At 42.6% G+C, this 16725-nt stretch overlaps 1 protein-coding gene across 1 annotated transcript in view; it reads left to right on the forward strand.

Moving 5' to 3' along the window:
- CDAN1 (codanin 1) overlaps positions 1-16725 on the forward strand; it is a 237335-nt gene that overhangs the window by 49608 nt on the left and 171002 nt on the right. Inside the window, exon 4 of the mRNA XM_085627237.1 lies at positions 6599-6789. Within this exon, the coding sequence (XP_085483363.1) occupies positions 6599-6789 (191 nt within the window). The remainder of the gene's footprint in view (positions 1-6598; positions 6790-16725) is intronic.

Consider the following 16725-nt stretch of genomic DNA (forward strand, 5'->3'; position numbering starts at 1 on the left):
TAGCCTTACTACTGAATTGTGGTGGGTTTGTGGTCTTTAACTGGAAGTTGTGAGAGAATATTCCTATTTGGGCCTCCTAATGGGCTGCAAATTCACTTGGACAGCAATGAGATGTATTAAATAGTAGCACCAAAAAGTCTATAAGAGTGTTACTTGCGTTTCTTTGGTCTCATGTGAATGTTGTTCCCATTGTTTAAAGCTTACCTACCCAAAATAATTCCCTCCGTTATATACAGGGCAGCAATATGGTGGCACGCTCTTTATTCTGTTTTTGACGGCATTGAGGGCTGTCTGTGGTGGAAGGTTATCTGTTTTTGGTAATATGAGCCATTACAGATCATTAGAATTTAATTTGTTTTGTGTTCTGTCAACACCTTCAATAGGTTAATGTACAAATTCACACATTCTCCGGGTTTGTATTTTAACAACTACTGTAACATAAACATTTTTTCACATAATGCAGAATATTGGAAGGTGTTACTATTTCCAAAAGCTTTTTAAACTAGTGAGGATAAAAATCACAAAATGATCAGCTATATATATATCACGAAAGAGAAATCGGGTTGGTTTGTCCACCCTTGGACACAAGCAAATTGCAAGTTAAAAAAGGTCCTACAGAACACCGAGGATAAGGAGGAGGTTAAAGAACTCAGATTTAATTATAAGCAGGCAAGACAGAGAAGAAATTAATTACAAAAACAGGCCTGGGTCAGCCTGGAATAGGCTGCAGCTACTAAAGATAGCCTATTGTTATGGAATGTAATTAATTCCCCGTTTCTTAAAGACCGCACAAATCCGAGAGTAGAGGCTGTGGTCTCCCCACTTGACTGGATTAGTGATTTCGGAAGTATATTTAATCCCCAGATCGAACTATCTGGTACCACTGAAAGTGCCAATTTTGCACTGATGCTACTTCCTTTACAGGCATTCAGTATAGATGAACAGGATGTTGCTATCGAAAAATCATCTGCTAAGAAAGCCCCTGGCCCCTATTGGGTCCCAGTGGATGCCTTTAAATCTTGTTTAGCATTGTAGGCACCAATCTTGATGCAGGTCTTCAATGCAGTAGCACGAGGGTCTATTCCGCCTACCCAGACTGATTCCATAATTGTACCTATTTTAAAAAAAGGGGGGATGCCAAGTGTTATCGCCCGATATTGTTCATGGATTCATCAGCGAAAATTATGGGGAGAATAATTTTGGAGAGATTAGATACCTGGGTTGTCGATAACCAAGTACTAACAGACTTCCAGAATGGTTTCAGAAATATATCGGTAAACTAGAGCAATGCATCAACCTCCATCTCCTAATGTCCAAATACACAGTAGTCAAGCGGGGTCAAATTCACCTCTGCTTCGCTGATCTAAGCAGTGCCTTTGATTTGATTAACTATGCTAAACTGTGGAGGACTTCGATCGAAATGGGCGCCCCAGAAGATATTGTTTCATATCTGTCTCAGATGTATGCCTCATCGACCTCCTGAATGAGATATGGGCTAGAGGGAGAATGTTCCCCAAGTTTAAGAGTTACTAGAGGTATAAGGCTAGTCTGTGTCCTAGCCCCTTCCCTTTTCCCTCTACATAAACAAGATTGACCGGAGGCTGCATGAAATAGCTGCTGATGCGCCTAGAGCAGGCCTCCTTCCCACCTCTGTGCCCCTCTATGCCAATGATGCAGTCCTGATGTCCAGAACTGCTAACAGTCTGCAACAACGAATCAATGGTTTTGTTACTTCTCTGGGGCAGTAAGATTGAAAACGAAACTTGGCTAAAACCTTTATCATGGTGTGTGTACGGGGGACGTCGAAGAATAACGTCCACTTGTGAGGGGCCATAAACTGGAAGATGTTCACAGCTTTTCCTATCAAGTTGGATCCTGGGGCCCCATATAGATTTAGCAAAGCTTAAATTCGAGAGGACAATAGAGGCTGTATTTAGATTTGCCACCAGAATTGGAAACAAACCAATACGTGAAATGCTGCAGCTGTATCGAAGCAAATGCATCCACCCTGCTACATGCGGGGCAACCCTCTGGGGTATGGCGGGGCACTTGTCCTTGCAAAAAGAGGAAAACTCATTCTTGTGTAGACTCCTTACAGTTCGTCGTACAGTCCCAGCCTATATTACTTATAGTGAACTGGACACAATTTTCCTTGACGATAATGTAGATCAGTGTACCATAGCAGGGTGGTATAACATCTGGAGTAAAGCTGGAACACAATTCACTAGGGATAGAATTGACGATTGTCTTGCCCTTCGCTATTACAACAAGATATGATGGCTGGTTCATATGGGCAGGTTACTTAAGGAAGTCGATATAAAAGTCTCTATAGTGTCCTGAGGTATAGCAAAGGAGAACTCCAGTTGCTTTTTGCCAGCAAACAAGATGGATAGAGAGAAAATAAGGAGATGGAAAAGCCAACTGTATCTACATATTTGGAAAGACCTATACATAAAGGTCTCCAGGGGTCCCTAGTTAAGGTAACTGATGTACAGAAGAGATTTTATCTTACTAGATTACGGGTGGGTATCCTGCATCACCTAGTTGCAATCCTGAAAAGAGACGCGTGGACCAAAAATCTACTTTTATTGCATGTGTTATTATTGAAAGGAAGTCACTTGTTATATTTGATGGATTGGTCTATGAAAGAGACTAATAATGTAGTAATAGTCCTCGTCTTTTAGATATTGTCTGTATGTGAATTTTGCACTCGTTTTAGTACTGATGTAGAAATTGCATTTTTGCACATATTTAATTTTATTTTAAGATCTCTTTTATTCATGTGAATTTATGAGCATTTCTTGCATTTTTATACACTGTATTTATTATAGAGTGAATTGATGTGTTGTGTGTCATTGGAGTGATTACAACCTTGCCCATCTATGTTTTCTCTTCACCTTTGCTCTAAATTTCTGGTATATGATATATCCCGGTCTCTTTAGAATGTGGTAAACTGCTCTATCCTCTGATGGAAGGAGTGAAATCCTACATTTGAAGTAATTTAAAGTGTATGTGTGTTTTTAACTTTCTTTAATGGGTGCAAATAATCTGAATAAAGATTTATTTCATTGATTGACCAGCTATATCTAATTAGTAAACCTTCCTAGTTTAACCAGATGAAGGCGGATTTGCATTTAACTGGTCTCTATTTAGAGTGCCATAGTGAGCAAAAAAGATGCACTGGAATGCGGGCAAGTAATTGCCTCTACCTGAAAATAATTCAAGCAATCTAATCCAGAAGCACAATTTTAATTCTCGGGTGCATTTCATAGAATGAACATATGTACAAATGTTGATCGTTTGTTTTGAAGCTTTATTACTCAAACTGTCTTAAATACACCCTATATTTACGTCTGCTGTATTTTACGGTATTGCTCTAGCGGAGACATTGGAGGCCCTATTATGTATAGGGCGCACTTTCCCTGTTTGCTCCTTGGCACACCTTAAAACAGGTGTGCCGGTCGCAAACAGAGAAAGTGCACCCTATTGCCTAAAATGCACTGCCCCCAGGGTAGCAGCTCATTCAAGTGAACTACGGAGCAGCTTTAAAGCAGCCACTCCATGTTTCTCTGTGCAGACGGCTGCCCGCCTGCACTTTTATTGGGGATTAGAGATCCCCTTGCAGGCGGGGGCAATCAGTGACTGCACCTGCCTGCAAGGGAATGTCTGGGGGTCCATGGGCTACCCTCAGGGTGCGCACCTTTCAGGTGGCGCACTGTCGGTGTGTCTCCTGAGAGCTTCTTTGCCTCTGCGCTCGCGTCTGTAATAGGGCGCGGGCGCAGAGGCAAGGGATTCCCTCATTTGCATTGGGCAGATCCCCTATGCAAATGAGGGAATATCCTCTTGAGAAAGCCCTGGCGCTGAATATGCGCCCGCGCTTTCAGTATTATAGAAGGGGGACGCACAAGCGTCTGCAGCCCTGTCTGTAATACCAAAGTGCCCCAGGGGGGTGAGCAAAGTGGACACAAACGCCCGTTGCACCCCAGGGCACTTTGTGTAATACGGCCCTAGAAGCATAGTTTCTCGTTCATGTGTTAGCTTTGCACCGTACAATGGACCTGCTCCCCAAGTTGTACAATGATTAAAGGATATTTGAGACTTTGATTAGGGTTAGTTGAATGCATATCCTGTAGAGTGGTGGCTGATTTTACTACAAGGGTTTGCTATTTGGTGCCAATTATGCATTTATAAATTAAACAAAAGGACTTGGTGGTCACACAGGTGCTTCTCCAGGAGCCAATTGATCTTTTTCTGCAGCCATTGAGTGTGTTCCTATGACAATCTATTTTCTCCTCTTCCTTCTACGTTTGCTGTTGCTTAAAATTGTGTTGGTATCAAGATCATGCTGTATGTGGAGGCTTCGCACTGAGCTGTTGCTAGCTGATAGTCCTGTTCACACTGACCAGACCTTCGGCTGTTGGAATGAGCCGGAGTTAGAGTATCTTCAAATTGTTGCTGCAGGCTTGATCACATCCAGGATTCTGTTGCCGCAAACCAAATATCTAGGGTGTGGCAGTGGGTAGAATATGTTAATAACTTGCATTTCCTCTGTGTAGGAGAAGTAGAAAATGTTATATGTGTGTTTTTCTAATTAGTTGCTTCTGTACATTGAAGAGAAAGGTACACAGGAGTGAGTCCTCTGAGACTACTTTTGGCCTTTAAGTGGTGTGGGTGAGCAAGCTGTGGAAGTTCTGGTTTTGAGAGTGGTTGAACAAGATTTAAGCAAATAAAGTAAGTGGTGTACTGGAGACACCCACTGTGTTGATGAGGGCTTACGGAGTGATCCTAAGTCAATACAGCGTTGAGGTGTGGAGCAACAGAAGGCTGATTCAGTCCCTCCGGTACATTCCATTAGACCTAAAGCATTTTGAGTCCTTGGCAGAAGTTGCACTGCAGCTAATAAAAGTTTTGTCAAAAGTAGGTGTTAGTCTATCATAATGTTCTTCAGGATTATTAGTAGCATTTGGGTAGTATTGGGGGTTATCTGATTGTGTCTAGATGACTTTTCCTAAAGAAAGGGTGATAAATGTCTGATTGAGGCTAAGTGACACTGACACTGACACTTTGATATGACGTGTTGATGACGTCTTTGGCCATTGAGCAAGTTGCTGGGCATTTTGCGCAGGACAGGTGGGGTCATTGAGCTCTGAGAATAGTTTCATTACTTGTGTTGTAAATTGGAAGGAAACATTAGAGACCGATTTATTTGTTGCATAGAAATCAGTTTGGCTAGTTTAGACTTAGCACTTGGCTCTTTCTTAGGTCCGAAGCATGTTCTTATGAATGTTCTTTTTTTAATTGATTAAAGAAATTGTCCTGCATGGTTTCTGTAAACTTTGATTCTGTCCATGGTGCATGAAAAGCGGACTTGTTTGCTCATTTTTTTCAGTGAAGATAGTTATATACTTAGTAATTCTCTGGGATTAATTTACTCCATACTGACTCAGCATTTCTGCTTTCTTACTGCAGTTGTACTATTCAGGCATTGTGAAGAAAAGTAAAGGGTTCTGTTTTGGTAAGGACTGTTCATATGACTGAGAAGAGGACCTCTTGTATTTTAGTTGTCCAAGGTCTGCAGTTGTTTTTCATTAGCCTATCGGGTGATAAAATAGTTATGTTCATTTGGTTTGTGTGATGGTGTTGTATGTTTTCGCTTGTTGATATGTGTTGGCTTTTATACATTTAATGGATGAGGTCAGAAGTAAGGTTTGAGGGCTGATTCTTGGGGTTTTATCACTATCAAGTAGAGTGAGTCTGAGCGTGTGTTTTTGTGTATTCAGTAGGCTTCTATTATGGAGATTGAAAGTGTGGGTCATCTGTGGAGTAGGAGGAAAGGCTGATGCCACTAAGTAACAAATTGTGTCGGAGAGACTAATGTAGATGGATGTGAGTTATAAGACACCGGCAACAAAATGTGGTCTTTAATGACCTGTAATGTATGGGTAATTTAGCTTTGTTTGAGTTTGTTTGCAGCAGTATTCCCCACATCCTTTTTGTTCTTAGTCTGCCTCTCATGGTGGGGGGGATTACTTAGTAAGGATGTGATGATTTGAGGGTATAGTGGGCTTTTAATTTTTGATTGTGATTTAAGTGACTGAAATCTGTGTCTTAAAGCATATATGTTGTCAAGGGCTATTTAGTTTCCTTTTAACTACAAACCTAAAGCACACATCAAGACAGAAACCCTATTTTAGCCACCGATAGAAGTGCTGGGTAGTTAACTTGAATCATTGTCCACTGTTGTAGATGCCCAATACAAATTTTCTGTTCTGGAAACGTACAAAAGACATGATTTGTTTAACTAGTATTTGAAAATTATTAATTATTTTGTTTATTTGTGTTTTAAGGAGGCATCGGTCCTGAAGGAGGGGTCTATAGTCCTCTTAGGGCTGATTGTCATATCTATTGATAAACTGAGGTCTATCACGATTTGAGTTGAGCTAAACATTTTGTGATCAGTTTGAAATGGCTAGTGCAGGTTTGGGATTTTTAAGTGTATTTGACTGTAGTCTTGAAAGTTTAACATTAAACTTACTGGGTGCACAGCCTTCACAACTATCTTAACTTTATCTTAGTGCCAATTTGCTTGCATTTTCAGATCCAAGTTGCTCCAACAGGCGTCAACTTCAGGCATACCAGCCATGGATCCTACTACTCCCACCAAGCTGAGTTATGGTCGAGGGGCAACCCTTCCTTCAGACAGTCTTGTTACGTGTGCAGAACCCAGCAAGGTCACCTTGAAATCTCAGCTGGAAATCCTGGCACAACTCTACTCAGCCTGCATCACAGGTAAGAAGAATGGCTGTATTGCCTTTGTGACTTTACTCTGGTCCCAGCAATACCCCTTGAGCTTCAGAATCAATGCTTTCATTTTGGCAACTTATTTGTTCCTGCGTTCACTTGGGATCACAAAAGGCAAATTACTTTGTTGCTCCTGATCTACCTTCTTCTGTATGCAGTTTTCTCATATTAGTGCACCTGCACACACCTTTGTTTATGTTTGAGTTGTGGAGCTTTCCCCAGAGTGAAATCTGCTCCTGAATGAGCAGGTATCATACTACAATCTATGACTAATAACAACCTTTTTCATAAGCACAGAAGAGACTCAAAGTCATTGGATTAAATGTTGATGTAGGACGTGTGTGTGTGTGTGTACATACATTCTTCTGTCTTGAATAGAGCAACAATAAATTAACAAATTTAAAATCTCAGTATGCGTATATCACCGACCATGCAAGCATGTATCAAACAAATCAATCAATTGTCCTCAAATTCATAAAGCCATTGAACAGAGAAAAAATGTAATAAATACACACAGTTTAACCCTTTAGAGAAGACAACAAAACGCTCTTCAAGTGTTTCCTAATCTCTTCTATCCATTTCTCGCTATTACTTTCAGAATTGCGTCTTCCATCTAAACAAATTGACAGAAAAGTGACCACCAATTATTCATGAAAGGCCGACTGAGTGATTTCCATTCTCGAACAATACAAACCATAACAGTGACTATAAATATAAACAAGATCGATATATATTGGTGGGGAAGATTCTCTTCAGTGCACATAAAGATGTTCTCTACTCTCAATGTAAGATCAACCTGTAACTTGATAGATAAATAAAAAACGATTTCAGACTAAAAGCTATGTAGCTTAGGTCAAGTAGCAAACATCTGCACAACATCTGCGTTATCGGGCAGACACCTTGGACATGAAGCCAGTCCCCCAATTTTCAATTTAAATATTTTATCTGGAGTGTAGTAAAGCAAACAAACTGTTTTGAAGCGTTAGATTTTGAGCCAGTCAGATATCAAAATTGCGTTGGGCAATGATAAGGATTGTTAAATCTTCTCCAGTTAAACATCATAGCCTATCTTAGATATTCATTTAGCATCTAGCTGATCAAGATCATCTACTCATTTGGATGAAAGCATGTTCTACAATTCTAAGTTAGTGATTTAGTTTGTTTCCAAAAAACGGGAGATCTAAAAGAACTGGTCTATCAAGATTGCTTCTAACGTCTGTTCCCTTCAGGTTCCTTGGAAAGTAATCTAGCATCTGCAGATATTTAAAAAAAGATGATTGTGACAGATCAAATTTTTTCTGCAAATCAGAAAAAGTGCAGAATCATGGAAAATTTCAGGAAAAGAATATTTCCAAAATTCTTTGTAAAAGTTGATCACCCCAAGGCCATAGTTTTCACACCACTCCCGCCAAATTTTCAAGACCTTGAAAATGACCTTAAACTTGACACATTTAAAATAGGATAAGAATATCGGGAAAAAGCACCCTAATGATAGATGCCGAAATATTCTCTGTTCCCTTAGTTGTATTATTTTACCAAAAGCAGCCCAATAGTATAATTTAAAGTTTGATAGAACCCAGCCTCCTCTTTGTGGAGGTAATTCCATAAATCGAATCGCTCTTCGTGCTCTATTATAGGACCAAATAAGAGTCTAACCTCTTAAAAAAAAAGGAGATAGGGACATATAAATGGATAGATCGAAACAAATAAAGGAAACTTAGGAAGTATTGTAATCTTAATAATATTGCAATGTCCCACTAAATTAATAGGATGCCGCTGCCACTGGTGCAACAAGACCACAGTTTGTTGCAAGAGTTCATCATAATTTAAACAGATAATATCTTGTACCTGGCTTGAGCTAATTAGCCACAATCTGGATTTTCCTCGTATTGAGTTTATAGTCAGAAACCTTATCTTATTCCATCTCCTCAGCGTGTTTAACAGCTTTATCTACATCAGATGAATAAATTGCCCCTTCGTCAGATTAGGCAGAGATCTTGATTGCATGCCTATTAAGATTAATTGGCTGACATCCTCATTATTCTGTTTACAAAAAAGATATAGCTTGACTACATGACAAACAATAACGGAGATATTAGAAAGCCCTGGTGGGTTCTGCACAGGATATGGAAATAGTCAAATTAACACCCGTTCACTAAGCCTCTGGCAACAGAATCTTTATAAAGCTGTTGTTGCCACCTGCAGACGATTGGGTCAAAATCTATCTTTCGCATAACTGCCCACAGGAAAGTCCATGAAACTCTATTAAAAGCCTTCTTGTTGTCGAATAGTATCATATCGGCCCAAATCCCCAAAACCTTAGCGTCATTAAATAGTGATAATGCAGTGTTAATGCGCATGATACTGTCTCAAGAGGGAATAAAGCCATGCTGTTGGGAGCACAACAAGGTCTCAATAATGGAAGCTTGGCGATTAGCCATTATTTTGGAAAAATCTTGGCATCTGCATTGAGACGAGAAATAGAAACCTTTCTCTTCTGATGGATCCCCTTTTTTCAGATAGAAAGCTATATTAACAGAATTCCAAGCTGAGGGAATTCCTAGCTCATGGTCCAGGTCTGTGATCAACTGACACAAGATATAGTCAAGAAAATCTACACAGGTTTTTAAAAATTTGACAGGTGTGCAATCCTCACCAGCCACTTTACCAACAGCTAGAGATATTGCATGCATATCAACTTGTATAGCGATCTAGGGGCCTATGCATCAACAATGCCATTTGCGATTCCTTATTAGCGAAAAATAAGGAATCGCTAATAAGGAATAGCAAAAGGCTATGCATGTAGGAATCGCTATTCAAATAGCGATTCCTTAATATTCCTTATTACCGAATCGGTAATACCGAATCGGTAATAAGGAATACCTACCCATTCATTCCTATGGGCTTGGAGGCCCATAGGAATGAATGTAAAGCCAGTCTGTATTAGCGATTCGGTATTACCGAATCGCTAATAGCGGGAGCACTTTCAAGGGTGCCAGGGTGTCAAAAGGACACCCTGTTGCACCCCTGAAAATGATATGTGCACATATGTTGCACACACACATGCTCTAAGGGCATGTGTGTGCGCAACATGCAACTTTGAAAAATGCACAAAAGTGCATTTTTCAAAGTTTTTGCAAATTACCATGCAGTTCATCTTCATGGTAATTTGCTCCCCCTATTAGCGAAATCGCTAATTTTTTAACTTTGATGCATTGCATTTAAGGAATCTCACTTTGGGATTCCTTAAATGCAATCGCTATTTAAGGAATCGGTATTTAAGGAATCCCTATTTAAAGAATCGCTATTTAAGGATTCCTTAAATAGCGATTTCTGCTTTTGGGTTGATGCATTGGGATTGGGTATTTTTTACTTAATACCAGGAGCTATTACCGAATCGGTATTTTACCGACTGGATTTTGGGTTGATGCATGAGGCTGCTAATGATCTAACCTGTGTGTCTTCAGGTTGCTGTAGATGAGCCTTGGCCAAATAAGCATCTATATCCATTTGCAAAGAGACTCCATTTTCTTCAAATCTTTAATGGTTTAATGGTTCCAATATGTCATCCGGTCAAGATAAGTCAACCATTGCTATCCTTGAGAGCGGTTATAGTGACAATGCTACAATTGTTCCAAATCTTATAAGCAAGCACCTGGCCAATTGTATCCTCCCGTTCATGCTCAACTCTCTTATGTCCTAAGAACAGCAGCCACCTTCTCACTGAGTGTGCAACCGGTACGACTCCGGTGCGCAACTAGCCGCATATATAGCTCCCCACTCCCAACTTCCTCGTCCTGAATATGGATTAGTCTGGCGTGCATTCTTTCAAGAGATCTGAATTCAGATAATGCCTCTTCTCCATGTCCCATGCAGCTCTATTTCTATTGAAAAGTGACACACCTTATATAGGCTTTCATAGAGTCCCAGACTATGTTAAGAGAGGCTGAGCCGATGTTAAAAGAAAAAGTCTTGGATGGCGAGGACATACACCCTTTTTATTCTACATCTAACAGCAAAGAGTGCTCGAAGGTCCATCACCTTGCTTCTTTCTTTGTAAGATTGCCATTTACATCAAGCATCAGTGGATTATGATCGGAAGTAATCTTTGGACAAGTGTCAATCCATGTTTTGGCCAGCAATTGACACGGAACTAGAACAAGATCTATACAAGAGTAATTTTTATGGAGCCTTGAATAGTAACTATATATCCGCTTGGTCCCTCTGACAGCACGCCAGACATCAGAAAGAGCATGCACCTGCAAGAGATTTTATATTGCATTCCTAACTTTAGACATCCAAGGGTATACATGATGATTTGTGGAGTCCGTTTTCTAGTTTATTACACAGTTAAAATCTCCAACCACAAGCAGAAGCCCAGGCCATGTAACCAACTTCATTGTTAAGGTATCAAACATCTGCGGATCATCACTATTTGGTCCATATACAACACATATGGTATACATAACATGATCGAATGCCAAGAGAGTTAGTACCCACTGCCCCATCTTATTGCCCATGGTCCGTGCTACTTTAAGAGAGCCTAGCTCTTTATCCAAAATGTCTATGCCACGAGTCCTTTATCACTGTACACATTACCTGGTTCACGTAAAAAAAACAATCCCCATCTATTATAGAGCAACACGTCTTTAAATTTAAGGTAGGTTGAGTTTTTATAGGATCAAAAATGCATCTAGGACTGAGCGACTTGGCACAAATTTCTAATAGTGGACAGTCTGTCCAATGTTGTGACCAGAAGGTAAATCTACATGTTGTTGGAGTGGGGCCAGGGTCAGGAAGTGCAGAATTTCTCTACACTCTAGACAAAGGTAGGCAGAGTGCACTTGTGTGCAGCCTTGTGAGAAAGTGCCTCTTTTGACATGGTTAGCCCGCCCACTTTTTTGCCTGGAAAATGATGTCGTTTTAATTGAAAATGCACAGGCCCCTGCCAACCAGGTCTCCTGTGCCAGAGCTCCTTTCCTAAAATTGTACCACGATTGGCGCAACTTCAACCCCCCGTAATCCCTAGTAAATGCTACCCCTGGTACCTAGGGCGCTGGGACGGAAGACGGTCCCCAGGGGACCTCTCACCAAGGCCATGTAAACTGCCACTGCAGCCTGCATGCCTTGGTGCAGAGAAAAATGACAATGTCAACATGGCACACTGCCTGTGTGCCATGTCGAGCAGCACTGCCTAAGGTATAGGTAAGTCACCCCTGAAGCAGGCCTTACAAGCCCTAAGGCAGGGTGCACTATATCTCAGGTGTGGGCAAGCCTGCAAGAGCTAAATGCCCCTAATATATTTAAGTCTATTCTTAATATTGTAAGTGCCAGGGAAGTGATAGAGAGTACAGGGGCTGGAAACTCAACAACTCGAGTTCCCCAGCACCATGATGGCTTCATTGAACCCAGGAGTGTTTGGTACCAAACAACTACTTTTAATAAACCCACACTGATGCGGGTGTTGGATTTATTAGAAAATGTACCCAGAGGGCAGCTCAGAGATGCCCCTTGAAAACCTACCAACCCTGGTGTGGTCTCTGACTGGCTTTAGGCAGCCTGCCACCACCAGTCATGTTTGTGGACCCATGGGCTGAGAGCCCGTACTATCTGAGGTCAGAAACAAAGCCCATCTTGGGCGGAGATGCCACACCTCCTCTCCCAGGAAGCACAGTGCTCGAAAGGGAAGCTTCAAAGGCCTTGCCGCCTTTGTAATGCAACCCAAGCCTCTGCTGCAAGCAGCAGATAGCAGCCCCTGGTTCTAACCAGCGGGAAAACTAAGTGAGAATAGGAGGTGTGCCCTCCTTTGCCAACTCCACCTCTCAGGTGCTGGAGGCAAAGTGAAGCACATTTTTCATTACCCACCATCTTTAAGATGGTGGGACTTATCCAATCAGGGCTAGAACTATGCCCCTCCTTCAACAGGAGGGTGTTATAATATGGGGTGTAGACATCCCAGGGAAGCGGCCCATTGGTCATCACTTGTCACTCCCCTGTAACACCCCTAAATCTATTATTTAGGTGGCATCCCCAGACACTGAAAGTTAGATTCCTGATGACCTAGGAAGCCCGGACACCGAAGAGCCGCAACTGCAAGAAAGAAGGACCAGTGACTGATTTGGTGGCAGCTCTGCCTGCCTGTCTGCTGCCTTTCACCCCTGCTACAAAGTTCAGCTCATCCTGCAGGCCATGCAAACTCCAAAACTCTGGGAGGACTTCCTGCCTTCAATGAAGATCAGAAACTCCCATGGACAGCGGACCTGTCCAGAAGAAACCATCTTTAATGAACAAACCTTGCCATAAGGAACTGCAAAACCACCCACCGGACGCACCTCTGCACCCGATGCCCATGGCCCTAGTCCAAGTGGCCCATCGGTCCTGCAAAGGTTCCCAGCAATTCTGAACAAGAGTCCATCATTGCTTGATCCCTGCCGAACTCCACATCGACGCCTGCAGCCTCTGCACAACGCCCCTCCAACCGTGACCTACTGGTAAGCCTTTTCCGATATCTAAGGACACCCGTACACCCAAAGCCCCCGGACCTTCGGGAGCTCGACCAACGGTGTCACTACATCCGTAAGCATCAGTACTTATCTGAGCAGCTTGGCCAGACCCTGCAGCCTTTTTCCATAACCGATCTTCCCCATTGATTTGCATTGGGCACCCGATGCTGTGTTGTCACTCTGCATCCAGCTGCCCTTGTGTTGCTGAGTGTGTAAGTTTGGTGCTGCCTTGTGGCCCCCCATGCCTACCTTACCCCTGGAGGCTGGGTTACTAAACCGTGTTACTTACCTGTAAGCAGTATCTCTTCTATTACCCCATTTCTCCGTTGGATAACATTGCCACCCCTGTGCCGCTGGAGGTGCCTTGCCTGGTGTTCATTCTTCATCCTGAAAACCAAGACTGTAAGTCATACAATTACCTGCAAAACTGCATCTTGTTTTCCTCCCATAGTTCAGTTCAGCCACGTTAACCTGAGTGTCCAATTTTTAACGTGAAAAGTGTTTTATCTATTGAAAAAGATACTCTCCTTTTAACGTATATCTCGGTCTTAAAATAAATCAAGAAAGAAGTTTATTTTGCTAAAATTGGCGTGGATCTCCTTTTTGAGTCGTGTGTCATTTAATAATCACTGTGTGTATAACCAATGTCTTGTACTCCTTTGTGTTAGGCCCAAGACTACTCGACCACGCTACCACAAATAGAGCATATTGGGTTTTCATAGAAGCCCTGAACACTCCTGGGGGAATCTCTGGACTCTTTACATGATTTAACCAATTATTGGCATATCACATAAAGAGCCAGCTTCCTACAAGCCTTTTACATTTGTTACAGCTTTCCACCGTTCTTTCCATTTAGTAAAGTACTCTCACAACACATTTGCTGATCACACATGCCTCACACCTGATGATAGATGAGAGATCCAATTTGTTAAGACTGTAAGGACTTTAAGCAGGGAGAGCCACTGGCACTCTGAGAATTCCAATGGCACCTACTACCTGCTCACATTACTTTTGAGACTTGCTACATTGTCTGAAATGTCACCTTCAGCATCAGAAGTAGTAGATGAAATTTTTGCTTTCTGTATTCCACAGATGTGGAGCTGAATCTCAGTCGGATTTACCAAGCTATGTCCCTTCTCAGAAAGTGGTAAATGTTCATCTCTTCAAGCAACACCTCTTGCCAATAGAAGATCAAGTGACTTACTTTTGGTAACACTCTTTCTGGTGAATATCTAATTTCAGATTCCTCACCTTTCGAATATCCCCAGGCACCAGACTATTTCTGCAATATTTAAAATAGCATTGCTCCCATGCACAAGTAGGTGGCACCGGCCGACTCTGCGCTCACTTTGTTTCAACCTGGATGAGATGATGGAGTGGCACGTAAGCACAACCCCTGCTCATGGACGTCCATTTCCTTCTTGATTCTGTCCTCTTCCATGGTTGCAGAGCTCAATCATAATCAGAAGTACCAGTGTGCAGATCTCTAGTTTGGGCCCTTTCTAGATTGAAAAAGGAGACCATTTCACAGAATGATGAGGGTGGAGGGCAGTGAGGACTCTGCAGTTACATAGGGTTTCCACTAGCAAGAGCATTACTGAAGGTGAGTAACTTACTCTGTTGTATACTTGTAACCGCAGATTCCTCACCTTTAAAATACATACTGAAGTAGTATTTCTCAGAATGGAGGGTCAGCAGATTGGTCTCCGACCTAAAGGTCCTGCAGGTCCGAACGGGCAAGACGTTCTTCCTGTCAGACCTGGCTGTCAAGGTAGTCTGACAAATGCCCAAAACAGGCACTCGTCTTTGCAACGCGCTGGTAGCACCCTTGTCCCCGGTGGAATGAACCCTTAATCCGTATGGGAGCTGCTCCTTGGCCAATGTGCAGCAGATCTTAATGCAGAGAAGCATCCACTTGAACAAAGTCCCTTTCTGCATCGACTTTCCTTTCTTTGCCCTAGAGAATCCCACAAAGAGCTGATCTTTCACCGGTTGATCTTTTGTGCGATCACTATAAAAGCTTAGAGCTAGTTTGGGTCCGGTGTATGGAGTCTCTCTACCTTTTTGGAGGTGTGAGGTGAGATGGGAGTATGATGGATTGCGCAACGTCGATAGGAGTCTCTACTTTTGGCATAAAGGCTGCTCTGATCTTCAACACCAGCTTGTCTAGAAAAAAGGTGGTGTAGGGTGGTTGCCATGAGACGGCTGGAAGCTCACTCATGTGGTAGGTTGAAGTAACCGCGACAAGGAAAAAAGGTTTCAGAGTCATGAGATGCCACGAGCAGCTGTGCATCAGCTCAAATGGAGAGCGCATGATGAAGTTCAGGACCAAATTTAAATCCTACTGCAGCATCACAAAAGGTTTTGAAGGGAACCTAAGTTTCAAAACTTTTAGAAACCTCATGGCAACGGGTGACTTAAACAAGGACGGTTGGTCTGATAAACGTAAAAAGGCCGCAAGGGTTGACAGGTGCCCACTTCAAGTCCTTGCTGGGCCACAGACAAAAAAAATAATCAAACTTCAGCAAGTTTAGCCTGCAACAGGTCCGTGTTGCGGGCTGTACACTAATCCACAAACCTGTCCCAGTGCCCTGAATGAATTGATTTTGAGGAGGGGCATCAAGGACAACATCCACAATTTTTGGAGGTAGATTAAACGCAGTCCACTGCCGCTGCTCAATCTCCACGCATTGAGGCTATCTTGCTGCTGCAACGGAAAGCCTTCCCAAAGTGGTTGCCTAATGAGAGGACAGATACTCATGCCCAGATGTTCTGGATACCACACTCTATCCTGAACTAATCCATAGCCACTTGGATGACTTGGTTCCAGTCATTCCTGATCTTCTTTGGAGCTCTGGGTAGGAGAGGCAGCAACAGGAAGGCATACAGGTGTACCGTGCACCACTTTAGCTGGGATGCGTCTTTGCACAAGAGCTTTCTTGGAAACTCCAGTGCAGAAATGTTTTGACACTGCACATTCTCAACAGTGGCAGAAATATCTAGCCAGGGTACACCCCATTGCTGGAAGATGTCCTTTCCCACCTTGGTATGTAACTGCCGTTTGTGATCTGCTATGTGCTGCTGGCCTAGTTAGTCTGCCTTGGAGTTCAAATTTCCCACCAGGTAGTTCAAAACCAGCCAGTTCCATAGGTGAAGTGCATCTTGCCACAGTGCCCAAGACCCCATGCTGTCCTGCTTGTTGCAGTACTGCATGTCATTGACGTTGCCTGTGAGGACTTGAACCAGCCTCCGTTTGGTAGACGTTAGGAATGCCTTCAGTGCTAGATGAATAGCCTGCAACTCCAAGAGGTTGCTGTAGAGCTAGGGTCCCACCAGAAACGTCTGCTTCATACCCTCCCCTGAAATGGCTGTGGTGCCTTTTACGGGGGCAATTGGCCTCAGCATTGCTGGCATGCCAAAC

Source organism: Triturus cristatus, chromosome 9 (assembly GCF_964204655.1).
Source record: "Triturus cristatus chromosome 9, aTriCri1.1, whole genome shotgun sequence".
NCBI lineage: Eukaryota > Metazoa > Chordata > Amphibia > Caudata > Salamandridae > Triturus > Triturus cristatus.